A 21,593-nucleotide genomic window follows, 5' to 3' on the forward strand; every position below is an offset into this window, starting at 1 on the left:
TCATGTTAATATGCCACCTGCAACCATTGCAATCCCCCCGCCATCATGATTAGAAAGATAATAATGTACAGTTCATGGCATTTTCTAAAAAAACTGAGTGAACCCCAATTAGGTACAGGTATGGGATCAGTTATCAGGAAACCCGTTATCCAGAAAGCTCCAAATTACAGAATGCCTCTCTCCCATAGACTCGATTTTATCCAACATTTTTAAAATGATTTCCTTTTTTTCTGTAGTAATAAAACAGTTGATCCCAACTTAGATATAATTCATCCTTATTGGAAGCAAAATCACCCTATTGGGTTTATTTAATGTTTACATGATTTTCTAGCAGATTTAAGGAAGATCCAAATTCTGGAAAGATCTGTCATCTGGAAACCCCAGGTGCCGAGCAGTCTGGATAACAGGTCTGATACATGTATCAGTCAGAGAGGTTATTGTTTTGGCCCCACTGCTGCTGCTTCAGCCCTTGTATGGGCTAAATTACCTTGATGGCCATGATAATGATAAGAACACTATAAAAAAAATAAACCATCAATATTAAAACTTAAAAAAAACTGTTAGGGCAGGGGCACACGGGCAGATTTAGTCACCTGGCAACTAATCGCCTCTTCTTCAGGGCGACAATCTCCTGAACTGCCTTCCGCCTGCTAAAATGAAAAACCGCCTGCGGCAATACACTCGCGGCACTTCGATTTCCAGAGTCGCCTGAAGTTTCCTTGTGATGCAACTTCGGAAATCGAAGCACCGCGAGTGCCATTGCACTGGCGTTTTCTCATTATAGCAGGCGGAAAGCAGTTCGGGGAGATTGTCGCCTGGCGACTAAATCTCCCCGAATCTGCCTGTGTGCAGTTCCCCAGGTTTTCCCTAACTAAAACAAAACAATATCTGTAGCAAGAATAGGTTTCATTGTATATGAGCTTGTACCCACCCACTGTCTGTAGAGGAAGCAATGATACCTGCTTTTAGCCAGATACTAATAACAGCTACTAATCCACATGGAGATTAGTCTCTTTTTCCACCTGTTTGATTAATACTTTGAGCCTTGAACACAAGGACCTGGGAGAGGGAACCCAGGCATTATATGCAGTATACTAATCTTAAAGGAGAAGGAAAGGCTTTTTAACTTGGGCAATAACCCCAAGTTATTACATTTACATACCCAATACCCTGGGCTGATGCTCCTACCAGCAGAATATTGCACTCGCCCAGGGCTCCACCATGGAGTAATCCTCTCCTTTCTTCAAATTTCCTGGGGCAGATGCATATGCAATAGAGTGAAAAGACCAGATTTTCTTTTGTTAAAATCGCTCCATGCTGCTCACTGGAAGTGCAGGTTTTTGCTGATAGGAGCACCAGCTTGGAGGTGCTTAACTTTTGGCACCTTTCTCCTTTAAAGGTGGTTCACATTTAAGTTAAAGGAAAACTATACCCCCAAACAATGTAGGTCTCTATAAAAAGATATTGCATAAAACAGCTCATATGTAAAATCCTGCTTCATGTAAATAAACCATTTTCATAATAATATACTTTTCTAGTAGTATGTGCCATTGGGTAATTGTAAATAGAAAATTGCCATTTTAAAAAATAAGGGCCGCCCCCTGGGATCGTAGGATTCACTGTACTCACAAACATACCAACAAACCATACATCTTAGGTCACATGAGCCAATTAACAGACAGAGTTGTGTCTTTTGCTTCCACACTACTTCCTGTTACAGTTAGTGTTGTAATATTTCTGGTCAGGTGATCTCTGAGGCAGCACACAGACCATCACGGAATGGTGGCTCAAGGCAAGAGATGTAAAAGGCAATATTTACTTAAATATATATTTCAGTTTGGTAAGATTCTTTAATATGCCACTTAATTTGATATAAGCTTAAGTGTTCATTTTGGGGGTATAGTTTTCCTTTTAGTATGCTATAGAATGGCTAATTCTAAGCAACTTTTCAATTGGTCTTTGTTATTTATTTTGTATAGTTTAATTACTCGCCTTCTTCTGACTCTTTCCAGCTTTCAAATGGGGGTCACTGACCCCATCCAAAAAAAACAATGCCCTGTAATGCTACAAATGTATTGTTATTGCTACTTTTTATACTGATCTTTCTGTACAGGCCTCTCCTATTCTTATTCCAGTCTCTCATTCAAATCAGTGCATGGTTGCTGGGGTAGTCTGAACCCTAGCAACCAGATTGCTGAATAAAAAGCTAAATAACTCAAAATCTACAAGTAATAAAAAACAATCTCAAATTGTCTCAGAATATCACTCCCTACATCATACCACAAGTTAATTTAAAGCTGAACAACCCCTTTAAGCGAGATGTGCAGGGTTTTATATGCAAAGCAATCTTTAGAGGGTGTAAATAGGGGAGAGTATCCTGAGCCCATCACACTGGGGGGTGTTCAGTGAGGCAGTCAATAACACAGAATTTTTTTATTCACATGGAAGCAGTTTATTGACCCCATTTCAAACCAAATCAAAAATTCCCACAAAACTTGATCCACAGCACAGTGGCCAGCGACACTAAGTGACATAACACTAATTATAAGGTTTTATTAAACTGATACGGACAGAACATGATGGAGACTTCAGGAACAATCACGTGGGTATTTCATCTGCTGGATGGGACAATCATTGCTGTTGGCATAAGATTTCTTCTTGAACTCTTCTTGTGCCAAAAGTGTCGATCCTCCAGCATATAATGTGATTGGGCAAGTTAAAAATTAAAAAAAAAAAAACTGCTCATGGTGCAATTGCCAAATAAGAGGATCTTTACCCAAACTGGCCGCCATAAGGGGGAAGGACCAAATCAGACAGGGAGCCAATGATATAATCCACAGCCCGTTGTCCAGTACAAATGATCATGCCCTAGAAAGGCAATACCCCATGAGCCTGCAGCAAAAAAAACGTTTATTTCACTTTAAAACTAAAAGTTTTTGTTTTTCCGTCAAAACTAGAAACACAAACTAGAGTTCATTTTTAAACCGTAATAGAGTTACGTGTCAGTACCACTTTAATGCCTGCCTCCATCTTGCTCCCGGGGCTACAAACCTACCGACTGGAGTAAGGCCACACTATACCGTAGTATTGGTCACTTAAGATGGGGAGGGGGAAGATGTTCATATTCTGATAGCGTTAAAAAATTAAATAGGATTTTATGTGACAATCAGTACCTTCATTGGACAAAAAAAAAAAAACCTCATCTGAATTAATATTTGTTCAGGGTATTACATAAAATGCAGCATATTACTGGCAGTGCCAGGAGTGTGTATTTCTGTCCAATAAATCCAGGGGTACTGGGATGAAAGTAAATTTGTTGTTGGCCAAAGCAGGAAGCGAATACCTTTGCCCGATAACATTATAAATTAAATAGAAATCATTAGTGAAGCTTTGCACCAGCATTTATCTGTGGATCCAAGTCGTAAAAACAAATGATGTTCTCGTATCTGTGGCCTTTCTTTCCATTAACTGCGAAATCCGAAAAAACCTTTAAAGTATCCGGTCAGACCGCTCTTAGCCTTCTGCTCCAGCTTATCCTCCAGAGAGGGCAAAGTCACGTGGTTCAGAGCCAGGTCGAAGAAAAGAGGCTTGCAGGGAATCGGATGGAAGTTCGGCGGGAACTGAACCAAGCTGGCGTGTTTTCCTACTATGGATGGGTCAAGTGAAAAGACATCGAATCGATCTGACAGCGGCTGTAATGGAGCAGAAGATGCAGAGGATTTAAATCAGAGCCATCGGATACATTGCTGTGCATAAAATCGAACTGCATTCATTATAATAAGGATAATGAACAAGTGAATAGGGTGAGTTTAGTCCCACAATTCAGGAGACATGGGGTCTCAGGCAGGTGGCAGGCCAGGGTGTTTTTAAAGGAGAACTAAAGCCTAACTGAAGAAGTAAGTGAGAATGTTGTACATTATGTTTTGTGCTTCTGTACCAGCCCAAGGCAACCACAGCCCTTTAGCAGTAAAGTTGTTTGTCTCCAAAGATGCCCCAGTAGCTCCCCATCTTCTTTTCTGCTGATTCACTGCACATGCTCTGTGCTGCTGTCACTTACTGAGCTTAGAGACCCACTCACAATATACAGTACACATAGAATAGAAATGTCACAATATAAGGCTGATTAGTAATTAATACAGATAATTACTAGATGGCAGCACAGAGACCAGTGCAATTAGCATCAGAATTTAATAATCAGCCCTGTAGCATCAGTTTATATTACAGACCAACCTCAATCAGCCCTGTAGCATCAGTTTATATTACAGACCAACCTCATTTTCTGCTGGATAATTTGCAACGACCCCTAAGCTTAGCTTCTCAACAGCTGCTCAGAGCCCACTGAGCATGTGAGTGTCACAGACACTTTCCAAGATGGTGACCTCTGTGACAAGTTTGAAATCCAGGATCATTGCTGCTATTCAGAAGCTAAAACTTTAGGCTGGTGTTATAAGTTCAGTAAATAAAATGGCATTTTTAGCCCTATTAATTTTTAGTGTTAAGTTCTCCTTTAAAGCTAATTTCCGTCTTAACATCACGGCAAATATCCCGCCCCCTCCATTGAGAACACATAAATCTCACACCCATGCTTATACCTCTACCTATACTATGCTTCAATATAAAGTCACTGGAAGTGGAGTGTTGGGTGCGGGTATAAACATGAACAACCTGTAGACCAGCTTGGGCACAGGTCATAAAGGGGCAGGACAAGCATCTTAACTGCCTGAAAATGGCAACTTGCTCACCAAATGCCGGCAGTTAGAGGAATTCTTCTTTAATATTTAATGCAGCACATTTTAAAAAAAGGCTAAGACTTTACCTTGTTGTTTTTGACTTGAGAAGGGGAGACCTCCTCTGGCTTATCACTGGAATCTGCAGGAAAGAATGTGCATGCACGTAGACAGTTAAAATAGCAGACTTGCAAATACGCATGAACTGATCAGTTATTACACTTCCGATTGGGTGAAAGCTACCTATGAGGTCATAACACAGCTCAGCCTTCATTTTAACTGTACCAAAAACATAAGCTGAAGTTTTTTCCTGCACTGTTTTAACATGCAAATGAGGCTTCTCAATTAGAGAGTTAGATCAGCCCCCCCCCCATATAATTGGCCAATTATATAAAACAGAACATAACAGATTAAAATGATAATAAAATGCACATATTACAGAACCAACAGGCAAGCTGATAGGAGTTGCAGTCCACACCTGCTAGTGAGTTACACGCTTGGTAGCATTAAAAAAAATCGAATAATACAACAGAGTGCAATATATAATCATAGCGAGTGGAACTGTAAAATGGCATGGCCAATGAACTACAACTCCCACTAATAGTGAAAGTACTTGGAAATGCAATTTGATAACAGGTAGAGTAAGTCAGGTTGATTGAGTTGAACAATCTTGTGTTCCCCACTCACCAAGGATGGCGGCAGCCTGTAGAGAGTACTTCTCAGCATTAACTTGCAATATCAGCTCTTTCACATCTGGCAACTCCTAAATTAGAACGTGGAGATGAAGAGGGAGACCATAAGTCTGACCATACACATAGGAGACAAGACATATAGGAGAGTGAGAGCAGCGATGAAGCTGAAGCTAAAGGTAGAGAAAGGCAAGAGGTTCCTAGGGAAATTAAAGGAGAACTCCACACAAACAAAAGTAAACATAATTTCAAGCAGCTTTGCAATAATAAAAATATGCAGACTTTTCATGATTTTTAATGGTTTGGAAATTACCTAAGCCTAGCCCCCTGCTCTCCTGCTGATCTGTCTGACTACTTTGCTGAGCTGTCTGACTACTGTTACTTTATATCAACAGCCAGCTGTCCTTAGCCTGTAGCCTCCAAACCCCACAATTCCCTGCACATGTGATTTCAGTAAGGAACAGAACATCGCAATGCATTGTGGGTGATGTAGTTCCTGCATGCTGTCTGATTTCAAATGATACAGAAAGAGAAGAACTGTAAAACAGCTGGATTTCAGCATAGAAAATGGCATTTATTCATACTTTTTGAAGAAACGGGTAATTGTGATGGGTATATTAGGGGTTTCTGTGTTATGTGGGCCTCTTTATCAGAATTTGGTTTGAAAGCTGGAGTTCTGAAAACGATTCAGATTCATGGATAGCCCAACATCTCAACCCATTAATTCAGCAAAGGCTGTTAATAGATGGTGCGTCTGTATTCTGTTTTTACTAAGCAGCTGCCAGAAATTGATATTTTCACCCTACATTACTGTGGGATTATGATAGTTAAAGTGCAGTGTAGACCTGCAACAGAAAGTCACCTTCAGCTTGTTCTTGGCAGCACCAGTCTGAGCCTGCACTTCCTTAGCATATTTCAGCACTCGGTCATACAGAACCAGCGCTTCACTCCACTTCTTTACCAGGACATAGGATTGAGCAATGAAAAAGCACCTGAAAAAAAACAACAAATTGCCAATGAGCAGTGATAAGTTACTTATCCTGGAAAGACCCTACATGCCTGCATCATCACCTGTAGGCTTTGTACACCAGGGTCTTCAAAGTGATCTCTCTTTGGAAATTGCGATCATCCTCCAAGCCAGGAAGTTGATTCAGTTCTGCTAAATTCTATTAATGGAACAAAACATGAGTGTGGGTCCAGTTTTGTCCTTACCAGGTTATGGCAAAGGATGTCGGGTTTAATCATAGTTTAGAAAAAAAAAATGAAGACTAGACAAGATCATTTTATAAATGAAAACTCATTTTGGGAGCCTTCAAAACCAGTGCAATGGCTAGGATAGGAGGATTTCATATGTACGGATATGTGGCATACAATAGACTGAGTGGATATATCTGCAGTTCCATATCCACTGCAATATTTCCAACATTCTCAGTAATTTGTGATACAGTACACAAATGAAATGCATTACCCATTGCAAGCATGGCTGGTAACTAGTTTGGTGGTGCAAAGCCCTGATGTGACAATCCTAAGAACGATGAATCAGGGCAATTTCTGTAACTGCAGTTTTATACGTATCCCGATGATCATGTAATATAGAATGCTATTAGCACTTGCTGCTTAAACTACCGTTCCCACTGGGTCCTGTGTTAGCAATTGGAAATTAAATGAGAAATGCCAGCTCACAGAGGGGTATCATAAAAGAGATTGAAGCTTGCTGTTTATCTTTTGGGTAGGGATGCACCAAATCCAGGATTCGGTTAGGGATTCGAGCTTTTTCAGCAGGATTCAAATTCGGCTGAATCCTTCTGCCCGGCTGAACCCTAATTTGCATATGCAAATTAGGGGCAGGGAGGGAAATTGTGTGACTTTGTAACATAACAAGGAGAAATAAATGTTTTCTCCTTCCCACCCTTAATTTGCATATGCAAATTAGGATTCAGCCAAATCTTTTGCGAAGGATTCAGGGGGTTCGACCGAATCCAAAATAGTGGATTCGGTGCATCCCTACTTTTGGGACATTGTGGGGGTACATGCGTGACCAGCTCCTAATCACCTGAAGGATAATATCATAGAGTCGGATCAGATCCTGAGGGCGTGGACCTCTTTTGCCATCCTCTTCGGCCTGCGGCTGTTGAAGAAGGGCTTTCTGCAAACCACTGGCCATGCTCTCATTACGTTGGATGGCTGTGGAGAGCTTGATGTAAGACAGGTAGCTGAAATAAGGAGAATGGGGAGGATGAGGAATTGTAATCCTGAATCTTAAATATAATGCGTTATAAGAAGTTAAGAACTTCCCCCAAACCGCACAAAGAACCTCCCCAGAAAGCAGATCTGAATAATTATAGGAGGGTATATTCATACTGTAGTCACATTTATTTAGTATATGCTTAGAACTGACAATGGCCACACAGACTACAGTCTGTCTCTCCACATAAAACTGCAAGAAATTATATCAGTACCATTAGTGCACAACAAGAAATAGTTTTAGAAACATTAGTGCAGACTTAGTTATGTTATTTTATCCAAGTCTGCAACATGGTCACACTGTATAGGACACCCTCAAAAAGCAGAACAATTAATGCAGTAAATGAGCATTATCCTGTAGGCATTAGAGTGTAGGAGCTTCAGTCGGCTCAAATGGTAAAGTAAAACCATCATATATTAGACATCATTAGATTGTGATATCTAACAGGTACTTACCTGTGCAAATACTGTAAATTGGAGACTTTGCCAAACTCTGTGTCAGCATCTCTCTGCCTCTGAAAGCCAAACAAAGATATGTTCAAGTTATGCTACAGGTACAATGTCCGAGTCTTCAATGTAGTGGGGCAACAAGGCCAAATTAATTAAATGACCGTGAATAGTATTGATTAAAGGGATTTTGTTATGATTTTTATGGTGTACTTATTCTTTCTAAATTACACTGCAGATAATTCACTCTACCATATAAAATGTAATTCCTGAACCAATAAGTGTATTTTTTTAGTTGTAATATTGGTGTGTAGGTGCCATCTCAGGTCATTTAGCCTGGTCATGTGCTTTCAGAAACAGCCAGCACTTCATGATGGAACTGCTTTCAGAAAGTTATTGTTTCTCCAACTCAATGCAACTAAAGGAGTCACAGTGGGACTTGGATTTTTACTATTGAATGCTATTCAAATATGTAGCAGTCAGCAGTAATCTGGTTACCTTACCATTGTTCTACTGATGGGCTGCTGGGGGAAAGGGAGGGGGGTGATATCATTCTAACTTTCAGTGCAGCAGAAAAGAGTGACTGAAGTTTATCAGAGCACAAGTCACATGACTGGGGGCACATGGGAAACCAACAATATGCCTCGCCCCATGTCAGATTTTAAAATTAAATATAAAAAAATCAATGTGCTCTTTTGCTCAAACAGATTTCAGTGCAGAATTCTGCTGAAGCAGCACTATTAACTGATGCATTGTGAAGAAAACATATTTTCTCGCGAAAGAAACCCTTTAAACTATCCAACTTAAAGTGTGCAACCTGTGCCACCCCAGCTACTTCTTCTGACAAGAGGAAATTGCTATGAGACGCAGGGTCTTGCAGTTTCAGTAGGCAATGAGGAGTGATATCAGTGTATGAAGGGTGGTAGATGCAAAATCAAGGTCAACTTCAAAGAGACAGTTTAGGTTGAGTAGGGCATAATATCATACCTGTTCTGTTTTGAGCTCTTCCCGCACAGACTGTATCGCGTCCCTGCACTCAATCAGCACATTCTCAAACAGACGCTCCTTAGTCTCCTCATCTTCAGCCTTAAAATGAAAGAAATCTATTTGTATTAACTCCAATAAAGGCCACCAATGGGTTAGTAGATTCAAGCCACCCACTGTAATGAATGCTATCCTGCATGCTCTCTTTCTGCTGTGGGTTAACTTTCCCCCCTGGTCAATCAAAATAAGCAGTGACATGTTGCTTCAGTTGCAATTAGGACCACAGAGTAGTAATTGCAGTGATACATGTATTGGTAAATCCCTCCTTCTCGGACCCAAGTATAATGGTGGTAACATGGTTATGGTTCAGTCCCTTCTAAAACCAAATTGTACTAAAGGTAGTGATTTGTTTATGAGATAGAACATACTAGGCCCAGCGTAAAGGCAATGACATGTTTTAGGTCATAGCAGAATTCAATTATATATTAACCCCCACCCCCACTAATACTTAGGAAAAAACTTAGGAAAAATATGGTCCGACCATAACACATATTGAAATGATACCTTTCAAAATGTTTTATCAACAAACTAGCTAAAATGCTTAATAATTGGGGGAGGGGGGGGGAGAAATATGTAAAGACACTGTATGACCTGAGCAGTCTAGACAGAGTTGGGACACTGATTTCACTAAGGAATACCTAAATCAATTTAAGCCCTCTACAGGGCAAGGATCCACAGCTGTGGCTGTAACAGATATAGTAGGTGATGATTCCTATAGTAGCAGTGGGGATAATAGCCTCTGAGAAGGGACTGTGACTGTGGGATAGCAGGTATAGTAGGGAGAGATGGTGCCTATAGTAACAGTGGGATAATAGTCTCTGGGAAGGGACTGTGACTGTGGGATAGCAGGTATAGTAGGGAGAGATGGTGCCTATAGCAACAGTGGGATAATAGTCTCTGGGAAGGGACTGTGACTGTGGGATAGCAGGTATAGTAGGGAGAGATGGTGCCTATAGTAACAGTGGGATAATAGTCTCTGGGAAGGGAGTGTGACTGTGGGATAGCAGGTATAGTAGGGAGGGATGGTGCCTATAGTAACAGTGGGATAATAGTCTCTGGGAATGGACTGTGGCTGTGGGATAGCAGGTATAATAGGGAGAGATGGTATCTATAGTAACAGTGGGGATAATAGTCTCTCGGAAGGGACTGTGGTTGTGGGATAGCAGATATAATAGGGAGAGAGGGTGCTTATAGTAGCAGTAGGATAATAGTCTCTGGGAAGGGACTGTGCCTGTCAGATAGCAGGTATAGTAGGGAGAGATGGTGCCTATAGTAACAGTGGAATAATAGTCTCTGGGAAGGGAGTGTGGCTGTGGGATAGCAAGTACAGAAGGAAATGCAGGAATCTATATAAGCACTTTGAAGACGCTGTGTCGAAGTTGCAATTAGAAATAAATAATAGAAATGAGAATGATTTGAGAAATACAGGATTGTACTTATAATAAACATTTATGTTTGTGGCTGTGCTACACATTCATGATTTCAACCATCAGTAACGATCATCATTCAATTTAAGAAAGCTGTGTGCCAGCAAGCACTTGTTATTCAGCACCACTCCCACATCTATGTTACCTCTGCCCCAGTCTGACTCATTTCTAAAACAAGTTGGCATAGAAAAGTGAACAGGCAGGTGTGCACTAGGCTAAAGGAAGTTCAGTCGTTTCACATGACGAGCTTTGTTAAAATCAGCACCGATTTGTGGGATATTTTAGGAAATTGTTATTACAGGAGGGTTTGGCAACTTCAGCTTCTGCCTCAAAATATCTATACTAGAAGCTATAATCAAAAAGGAACCTTATACTTGCTTCTGATCTGGACACATTTGTTGACTCTGCTATGCGAATGTATATACGGTCAGCATTATAAATAGATATAATTTGTCAATAGATATTCTGTGTTTATGGAGATGGACATCTGTTCATAAAGACAAACAGGTCATAGTGGCCCTATCTGAACGTAGCGGATCGATCAAAGATTCGGGGGGGGGGTGTAAACAGGACACTAAGAAACCCAGCCTCTGGTCTAATTTGAAATATCAATATTCAAGTGTAAGGGTCAACTAAGGTTCTCACCCATTTCATTGTTACTGGTAATGTTAAAAGGAAAGGTCAGCTATAAAATCTTGGATCTTGCTGGTCTGTAAGACACCCCATTAGATCATAAACCTATACTCCCTGGATACTAAGCCTGTTTTGTTTTTTGGACGGTTGTTCCAATTTCCAACACTTTTTTCAGTTCAGTTTGTTTCAGATTTTACCAGAAATAAAGACTTTTTCCAAATACTTTCTTTTTTCTATGTGTGACTGTTTTTCTAATATTGAAGTGTAAAGTTTCATTTTTCACCTTCTAAAGCAGCTCTTGGAGGGGGGGGGGGTCTCCGACCCTGTAAACTGTTCTAAATTGCTACATTTAGTTGATACATTTCTTATCTTTGTCCCTGCATAGAGTCCTGCACGGAACCAATTTCTAAGACCCGGACCTGACCCACATATTTTCCCACTTTGATTCGCTAGCTGACCTGGACCCGCAACTGCCTTATTCGCGACCCGCAACCCGTCGACCACTATCAAACAGGAAGTGGTGGTGCTGCAAACTGGAAGTGACATCATCAAAAGTGGGCAGGACAGAAACAAGTTTTGTAAAACTTTAAAAGGAGTAAAATATAGACAATATTACATAAGATAAGAAATGATGAGACCCGCCACCCGACCTGTAGCTATACCCGCACTTGAAAATCCTCCCCTCATTCCGCAGGGTGCCTGCTTTTTTTTTTTTTGTACCTGTGAGTTACAGACCCGCTGCAGGACTCTATGCCGAGCAGAATCTTTGCGTTTCGTTAGAATTGATACAATAGTTGCTAATACTGCAGAGATGCTGATGTAAAATGTATCAACTAAATGTTGTAAAATTGTAACAGTTTATAGAGTCTGCACCTGAATTACTGAGCTGACAGACACCAGAGACAGGGACATTCAACTTTGATTTTGGAAAAAAGGTAAAAAAAAGTAATTGAATAAAGTCTTTATTTCATGGGAACATGAATTGAACGGAAAAAAGTGTTTGGATGGTGAACTAGCCCTGTTGCTCTGCATGGAGTTGTGATGGTGCCATCTTGCCTCAGAGATTCCTATGTGTTTCAATACGAGTATATACAGTATATGTTTTAATATATTTTAATATACGAGAAGCCCATACGGTTAACTTGCAACTACAGCCAGCACCTACCCATTACCTGTGCAATAGCAGCTTCATTATCTGCCAGCCCCAGTAGGAAGATTCGCACTTTATCAATTTTAACAGGTACTGTGCGTCCTCGCCACTCCACTTCGCTCATTGTAGCAGCTTGTTTTGCTCTTGTCTGGGTTATTAGAGCCTGTTAGAGAGATAAATTCAGTTAGTCTTTTATTAGTTCACCAGAAAGGTCAGTGTTGTGAATACCAATAAATGCCTGCACGCGTGCACAAATCCCAGGCAAGATGAGAGCTTATATTCTCCTGGTCAGTTGCAGTAAGTTTTGGATAAAAAGACTGCACAATACTCTGTAGACTCCTGGTGACCATGTGATCACCTTTATATACACAAGTCTTGCCCTGTGCAGAAATACTGACAATACAAGCTATTTGTTTGCTACTGCATCAACAACTCAATTTAAATATATGTAGAGTTTTACCTCTAACTTCTCGGCCAACAGCCCTTCTGTTCCACCAGTGCGAAGTCTCATTTGCATCAACTCATCCATAGCAGTTTTATCACCTGGCAGAGAGGAGAAGATGAGAACATTTAAGAAAAGGGCTAAAATTAAAGGCATGTATATATTGTAATAGGGGCAGTATACCCTCTTGTTCAGTGCAATGAATATGAACTTGAGCTGAACACACTTAGCTTTAATTGTAGGAAAATTTCTATTACTTCTAGAGCGAACAGGGAAGTTGAAGCTCCTCCATGTTTGGTTTTTGAAAAAGTAGTTAACACCATCTTCCTTTATTGTATACAATTTCACAATTACAGCCATTTCCCTTGAAACCATAATTTTTTCCTTACTATCCACACAATCCCACACCTTCAGTTTGCATCAAAAGTAGGGATGCACCGAATCCACTATTTGGGATTTGGCCTAATCCTGGAATCCTTCATGAATGATTCGGCAGAATACTGAACCAAATCCTAATTTGCATATGCAAATTATGGATGGGAAGGGAAAAAATGGGAAAACTATTTTTACTTCCTTGTTTTGTAACAAAAAAATTACACAATTTCCATTCCCACCCCTCATTTGCATATTTTAATTAGGATTCAGTTCAGCCAGGCACGAGGTTTTGAATACGAATACTAGCTGAATCCAAAACAAAATCCTGGAATTGGTGCATTCCTAATCATCAGACCTTATATATTTTATATGTCTTGCAGTTATAACATTGAAATTGTAAAGATGTAGAATAGTTATAACATTTTAAATTAACTTTTACACCATCTTACTTTACTATACACACTATCCCATAGTTACACCGAACCTAGGAAAATGTGTAAGTGCTTTGGAACACTGGAGCACTTCCAGGAGAATTGGTTCAGAAGTAGATATAATAAAACGAGGAGGCCAAAGCTATTCAGAACTCAAAATGTCAGGTCCAACATTATAAACCAGTGCAAATTGAAAAGCAGACCTACAAATGGTATGAAACATGGTCAACAGCCTCACCAATGTTATAAGCGCAGTATCGAATATTTGGAGAGATTTCATCCACTCTCTGGTTGTACAACACAGCCTGTTCCTCAGTGAAAGCACTTGCAAGCTTCTCATAAATGGTCCTGTGCAGGGAAAAAAATCCAGTGAGATGAGGCAGAGGAGCAGCATGTTGGAAATGGATACGTAACACACATACTAAAACTTACTTGCACTTATTGAAAGCTTTCATAGCATCTTCCCAGTGCTGCTGCTCAAAATACAGCATTCCACTTAGATAAGCGGTGTAAGCCTGTGAGTAAAGACAAAACAAGTTAATCCTCAAAATACCCTTATCCATGATCTCAATACTCCTACCAACTACCATCGAGTTGCTCTGTATCCCTTTACTTGACCAGCATTTCAACCACAACTCCATAATGATTCCCTGAAGTCCAAGTCTAGTCTATTGCAATGTACTCCCTACAAGCATTTTAATGTACTATTATAATTACATTCTATTGTAATAACGAAACCCTTCGCTGTATCTCAACTCTGATGTCCAAATACACACACTCCATATGTTCTGATTTTAACCTTCATGTCTCTTCTACTCTCGTCACCTCATCCCAACCCTAGCACTTATGTTGAGTTCCTGCTTGCCTTTGGAATTCCCTACTACAACCACTTTCTCCTGTCCCTCAAAATGAAGATGGTGGGTATTATCTTCTGACATTCTTGCATCACCTGAGCTTCTAACTTGGTCTTTGCATCCACGCGGTCACTTTCACAAAGGCGTTCCAGCTCTTCTCCATGTTTGACAGCTTTGCGCAGACGGGAAAACAAGTGGAAGCGTTTGCGAGGTTCGGTGTTAGCCTCATTCTTAAGCTGCATAGCGTAACTCCAGGCTCTTTCAGCATCCATTAAAATGATCAGCAGGTAACTGAAACACAGAGCAACTTAAATCAATTCAGTTCTGCAGTGGAATCAATATTAAGGTGTTTAATGGTGGAGCCTAGACGGTTCAAAAAGTTAATATATATTCTATGACTCTATTCTCCCTTAAACTAGCCAAACATGTTGTGAGCAGGCATATAAATAGCAGGAACTTTTCAGTCTTTCAATTTTGTGCTGCAGGCTGTTTGCCCTGCTGATATGCCAAAAGACATCTAAAACCTGGTATTATGTGGCATAACTCAGAAAAAACTCCATAGTAAATAATGAGCTAGATCCCTTTAAATGTAATTTCACCTTCCCCACACACCCTAGACACATCAAATGTAGAGATTAGGTTATATAACTGTTCTGTTAGCAGGGTTGTCACCTGCCACAGACTTTCTGTTAAAAGGGATACTGGAAACCAATGAATAAATTGCTGCTTCTCTTTTTAAAAGAACAAGCAGCAAAACCAGTTGACTGGGTAGAAGGGCACCGCTATTCGACTCCTGCTAAACTCTAGATTGCAGCCAGACATATGGACCGTACCTGCCTATTCTATTCAGCATAGTTAAGAAACTAAAAAAAAAACATAATTGTGTATTTCTTTTTTTTTTTTTAAATTCGGGTAGTTTATCGAGTGTATAAAAATAGCAGTTTACAAAATAAAGTCAAAACAAGGAAGAACAGTGTATCACAAGTTACATGTCATAGACAAAAAACATTGCAGAAAATATAATGTCACTACTAGGCACAACAGTTCACATGTGTATTAATACATCTTTCACCTTCCCTGAAACCTGATAGTTTAAACTGCTAGAAGTTGTCTTGGGTGTTGGGGGTAAAGGTCGGCCCAGGGCCCCCAAATTTTTTGAAATTCGATGGGGACTCCCCTTTTTAGGTACATTAAGCATTCAGTGTTACAGGTATCCTGCATTATTGCTTTCCAGGAAGAGAAGGTAGGAGGAGCCACCGCTCTCCAATTCTGAGTAATTAACCTTTTAGCTAGTAGTAAGGCCTCAAGAAGGAAAAACGACTGATGATGAGTCAGCTTCAAGTCTTGAATTATGGCCAGGATGCACACCTTTGGCGACCTGGTAATAGTCACCTGGAGCACCGCATCTAATGTGTCGAGAATTTTCCTCCAGTATGCAGAGAGCTTAGTACAGCTCCACAGCATGTGCAACAAAGTCCCCTTTTCCAAAGCACATCTAGTGCAAACATCCAGGGTGCTGGCATTAATATAATGAAGTCTGACAGGGGTGTAGTAAGCCCTATGGAGAATATACAGTTGAATTAGCCGTAATCTATGGTTGGGGGATACTAACTGAGGGGATTCCTGCGCTTCCTGCCACTCCTCATCCATGATGGTGCCCACATCTACCACCCATTTTGACCGTAGCCCATCTAGGTTGTTTTTGTGCACTTCTTGTAGCAACTTAGCATATAGCACTGTGACCAGACTTTTCGTATGCCCTCTCTTAATGTACAGCAAAAGGGGGTGCGTGGACAGCGATAAGTCGTGGTTTTTGTGTGTGGCATTGAGAGCACGGCTGAGCTTGTGAAAGGTCAGCCATTGGGTATGTGGGACCTGAAATTGGTCCTTTAATTGCGCAAAAGAAATTAGTTTGCCATCAAGCCACACATCACCTAACGTATTCACGCCACGGTCCGACCAGAGACTCGTCGGGCCTAGTTTTAACAGGAGGGGGTAATCTCGGTTGTTCCATAACGGTGTAAGTGGGTCAGTGGCAGGAGAATTAAGAAGAGTGTTTGCCATTTTCCACACCCTACGTAGGGATCCGATGGGAGGGGAGAGTAATGCCTGAGATTTAGTAACAGAATTTCCTAGGATCCAACTTATTGGGTTATCAGGAAATCCAGTCAACTGAGCCCAAAGCGAGTGCAGCACTCTATGGTGCAAACCTTCCACCCAGGTAGCGAGGTGGGACAATTGTGCAGCCAAATAATATAAAAACATATCTGGGAGGGCCGAGCCAGCTTTATTTTTAGCACACATTAATGTTTCAAGTTTTAGTCGTGGCCTGGAATGAGCCCACACCAGTTGCCTAAAGACGGCATGCATTTTAAGAAAATAAGATTTCGGAATCCATATGGGGGCTTTGTTGTAGCACATAAAGTAGCTTGGGTAAGATAATCATTTTTATAAGATGCACCCGCCCCGTGGGTCCAACCGGTAAGTTGGCCCATGACTTAAGTTTTTGGGACATCCAATCATTCAACGGGTCCAAGTTCAGATTCAAGTATTGCTGGGGGAGGGCTGTAACCTTGACTCCCAGGTAAGTAAATACATAATTGTGTATTTCTAGTACAAAACTCACCGATTATCTGTTAACATCTCCACAGTCACTTTCTTGCCTGTAAATTTATGCCTGTTACCCATTTTAAAGCTAAGGGTTTTCCGAAGGCGCCTGAGCCGGCGTGAGCAGTATCCTCTGCAAAAAAAGAACAGAGAGTTTATGTTTTGTTATTACCACTTAGTTTTTGCCCAAATAACCACATAGTTACATGCAACTACATATAAATATACATACATATATACAAGTCTCACTCTAACTGGCCTTCAGGCTGGGACCCAATATCTCCTAACAAGGTTACAGATATATAGAAACATTAGGGTAACATTCACCCTGCTATAGTTTCAGGGGTACCCAGGGCACAAATAAGCACTCACCCCAAATCTCAATCTTACTGGCTTTCAAGCTGGGCCCCCTTAGCTCATAACAAGGTTACAGATATATAGAAATACTGGGGTAACAGTCACCCTGCTATAGTTCCAGGGGTATCCAGGGCACAAATAAGCACTCAACCCAAATCTCACACCAAATATATATAGAAACATTGGGGTAACAGACCTTCAGGCTGGGCCTAAGCTCATAACAATGTTACAGATATATAGAAACATTGGGGTAACCTGCACATAAACATTCTATCTAATAAAACTTCGGACAGTGTCCCCTTTGTATTCTATGATGAGTAATTAACATATGGACTTGATTGTTGCTGCTTTGGGTCCCTTAGATGCAAATGCAATATGCTAACTGGCACTTGTTTCCCAAGTACTTCCCACACCCTGACTCAGTGTAGCATGTGGCAGCTGCAGCTGACAGTTAAAAAAACAACATGAGTGATTGAAGACAGTGTACAAACCGATATCTCTGGAAGTCTCCATGGCGCATTCCATGCTGCTGCTGAGATTCCTTGATGATCTGCAAGACTGTATCACAAATTAAGGAAGCACAATGTATGAAGTGAAAGGGAAATACAAGACAAGGGCTGTACAACTGGAGGCCCACTGCTAGGTGTGGCACCTCAAGGAATTTTTGGGATCTTTTCCCATAGTTAAGGTCACCATTATTCAATATAATAATCATTTCTAATACATTCTAACCTACAAATATGTGGTATGAGAAATAATCAGCCCACTACATGTACAATGTCACACTGCAGAAAACAAAACATTGCTTGTGTACATTTTCTTCTGTCATGGGGCAAGCCACTGGCACCGGCATGTCCTGGGGATACCCACTGGCACCAGCATGTCATGGGCCAACCACTGGCATGTCATGGGGCAACCCACCGGCATGTCATGGGGGAACCCACCAGCATGTCATGAGGCAACCCACCGGCACCAGTATGTCATGGGGCAACCCACCGGCACCAGCATGTCATGGGGCAAACCACTGGCATGTCATGGGGCAACTCACTGGCACCGGCATGCAGTGGGGTAACCCACTGGCACCAGCATGTCAAGGGGCAACCCACTGGCACCAGCATGTCAAGGGGCAACCAACGTGCATGTCATGGGGCAACCCACTGGCACCAGCATGTCATGAGGCAACCCACTGGCACCGGCATGTTGTGGGGCAACCCACCAGCACCAGCATATCATGGGGCAACCCACCGGCATGTCATGGGGCAACTCACTGGCACTGGCATGTAGTGGGGTAACTCACTGGCACCAGCATGTCATGGGGCAACCCACTGGCACCAGTATGTCAAGGGGCAACCCACTGGCACCAGCATGTCAAGGGGAAACCCACCAGCATGTCATGGGGCAACCCACTGGCACCGGCATGTCATGAGGCAACCCACCAGCACCGGCATGTTGTGGGGCAACCCACCGGCACCAGCATATCATGGGGCAACCCACCGGCACTAACATGTCAAGGGACAACCCACTGGCAACATCATGTCAATGGGCAACCCGCCGGCACCAGCATGTCATGGGGCAACCCACTGGCACCTGCATGTTGTGGGGCAACCCACCAGCACCAACATGTCAAGGGACAACCCACTGGCACCAGCATGTCAAGGGGCAACCCACTGGCACCGGCATGTTGTGGGGCAACCCACTGGCACCAGCATATCATGGGGCAACCCACCGGCACTAACATGTCAAGGGACAACCCACTGGCAACATCATGTCAAGGGGCAACCCACTGGCACCAGCATGTCATGGGGCAACCCACTGGCACCGGCATGCTGTGGGGCAACCCACCGGCACCAGCATATCATGGGGCAAACCACCGGCACCAACATGTCAAGGGACAACCCATTGGCAACAGCATGTCAAGGGGCTACCCACCACCATGTCAATGGGCAACCCACCGGCACCACCATGTCAATGGGGCAACCCACCGGCACCAACATGTCAAGGGACAACTCACTGGCACCAGCATGTCATGGGGCAACCCACCAGCATGTCAAGGGGCAACCCACCGGCACCAAAATATCATAATCCAGCATGTTAGGCTTTCAAGCCACTTACAGATGAATGCAACAATTCCAATCAACTCAAATGAGTATGCCAATATTCCATTCCAATCAAGTTAGGGTGCCAGGATATCATTCCAATCGCACTAAGATGCAGGATCCCATGCCACTCACAGCAGCATACCAGGATCCTATACTAATCACATCAGCATGCTTCTCTTTCCTACTAATGACACGTCAGCTCTCCCCCACATCAGCCCTGACCTCCCCAAAGAAGCCACTACCCCCCTTTTCCCATAAGAAGGATACTCTCCAGCCCAAGACTGTCTCCCAATGCTCCCTGCTTTCCCCCGGCGCCCGGCTTCTCGTTCTCTTTATTCTCTTCCATCCCGGCTCCCGGCTGTCGGTCCGCGGCCATTTTTCCCGGCGCAAGGTGTTCTGGGACACAAGAAAAAACAAACAAAATCGGAAGCGACTGTAAGAGAGCAGCTGTTGCACGCCGGGATATGGAACCAGGGCAAGCCGGGAATTTGGAGGAACGATGGGGCGGGACACAAGTCTGAAGCTTTGAAAGACTACTTGAGCTTAGTTATACGTTTCTGGAAAAGAGAAATCTTGAAACAATACAGGGTACTATTGCTTATTGGGGAAACTTTACCGGCCTTACATTTTGTAGCCTTTGTGATCAATGTATTGTGGTGTCTCAATATCATTCCAGCACTAGGGGCTACTGGAATCAGCCAGCTGAGCTGAATCACTGCTTAAACGGGTTGTTCACCCGAGTTAACTTTTAGTATGATGTAGAGAATGATATTCTGACACAATCTTCAATTGGTTTTCATTATTTGTCATTTTGGAGTTATTTTAGCAAGTGCTTAGCAGCTCTCCAGTTTTGCAATTTCAGCAGCAGTGGTTTCTAGGGTCTAAATTACCCTAGCAACGATGCCTTGATTTGAATAAGTGACCTGTACGTGAATAGGAGAGGTCCTGAATAAAAAGATTTGTAGCAATAACAATAAGGGGCAGATTTATTAAGGGTCGATCAGTAACTTTTCATCTTTTTTGGGGGGGAGGCAGATTTATTAAGGGTCGAATTTAGAGTTCATGGGAGTTTTTTTTTTTTAAACTCCCATAAACTTCCATGAGCTCAAATTCAAGTAAAATTTGACCAACTGCAATTTTAGAAAAAAATTTAAATGTTTCAAGCTCGAGCGAATGGGATAGGAAAAAAAAACCTTGATTTTCAGAAAGGCTGCAAACAACTCCAAATTGATCCCAGGACGTCCGCCATAGGCTAAAACAGCAATTCGGCAGGTTTAAGGTGGCGAATATTTTAATTCTTAAAGGAGAAACAAACCCCTTATTAAGAAAAACTCTAAAACATTATTTATTATAATACACAAGTTTCAGTGAGTCAGGTGACAGAATTGACATCACTACTCACCGTTTATAACGGATGACATCAGAACTCGCCGTTTATAAGGATATCATTTACAAGATATTCATGGCTTTTGTGTATTATATCCATATAACTGTACTTGTCAGCAAGTCATTCTCCTGGCTGTTGCAACCGTGTAGCTGGGAGAGAATGCTGACAGTGTCAGCATCAGATTCAACCTTGCTGCCTCCCAGGCCTGACTGCTCTGTTCTGCGTGCCAACCCTCCTCTAGCCCTGCTTCCACAGCAGGTTGGACAGGCAGGAGATTTAAATACACACACACTCTGCCACTCATATCCAAACTGGAACAAGGGAGCCACACTGGGGACTGGGTGGGTAGGTGATTTGACAACTGTTTAAATTTCCCAACCAGTCTCCCTTGTTTGCTATACTCTGTGCTGCTTGAACTGCTGTATAGCTTTTTAACTCTAAGTACAGACCTTTGTGGCCTTTCCCTAAATAAACCGTGGCAGGGGCATCTATTTGGGAGAGGGCCCTGCATTGATAGCTCCTAGGCAGATCATAGTGAAGTATAAACCTGCAATTGAATCTTAAAAATGATTTTATAAATTAATTATGAATTCATTCTTACTAACCTTTTTTTAAGGCAAACATTTTTGGTCCTAACCACCTGCTACATTCTCTCTATATTCCGAAAATAATCATCCTGT

At 41.9% G+C, this 21,593-nt stretch overlaps 1 protein-coding gene across 1 annotated transcript; it reads right to left on the reverse strand.

The window, feature by feature from the left end:
* Positions 1 to 2,434: 2,434 nt before the first annotated feature.
* Positions 2,435 to 19,917, reverse strand: srp68.L (signal recognition particle 68kDa L homeolog). The gene is given in 16 exon segments (NM_001099904.1): positions 2,435 to 3,692; positions 4,817 to 4,869; positions 5,415 to 5,490; positions 6,279 to 6,408; positions 6,488 to 6,582; positions 7,470 to 7,629; positions 8,117 to 8,175; positions 9,095 to 9,193; positions 12,384 to 12,524; positions 12,822 to 12,904; positions 13,848 to 13,957; positions 14,042 to 14,124; positions 14,559 to 14,754; positions 17,090 to 17,203; positions 17,919 to 17,985; positions 19,794 to 19,917. Coding segments are annotated over 16 exon segments (1,803 nt in total). The 5' UTR covers positions 19,903 to 19,917; the 3' UTR covers positions 2,435 to 3,464.
* Between the last annotated feature and the right edge of the window lie 1,676 nt (positions 19,918 to 21,593).

This window comes from Xenopus laevis, chromosome 9_10L (genome assembly GCF_017654675.1).
Source record: "Xenopus laevis strain J_2021 chromosome 9_10L, Xenopus_laevis_v10.1, whole genome shotgun sequence".
Taxonomy (NCBI): Eukaryota; Metazoa; Chordata; class Amphibia; order Anura; family Pipidae; genus Xenopus; species Xenopus laevis.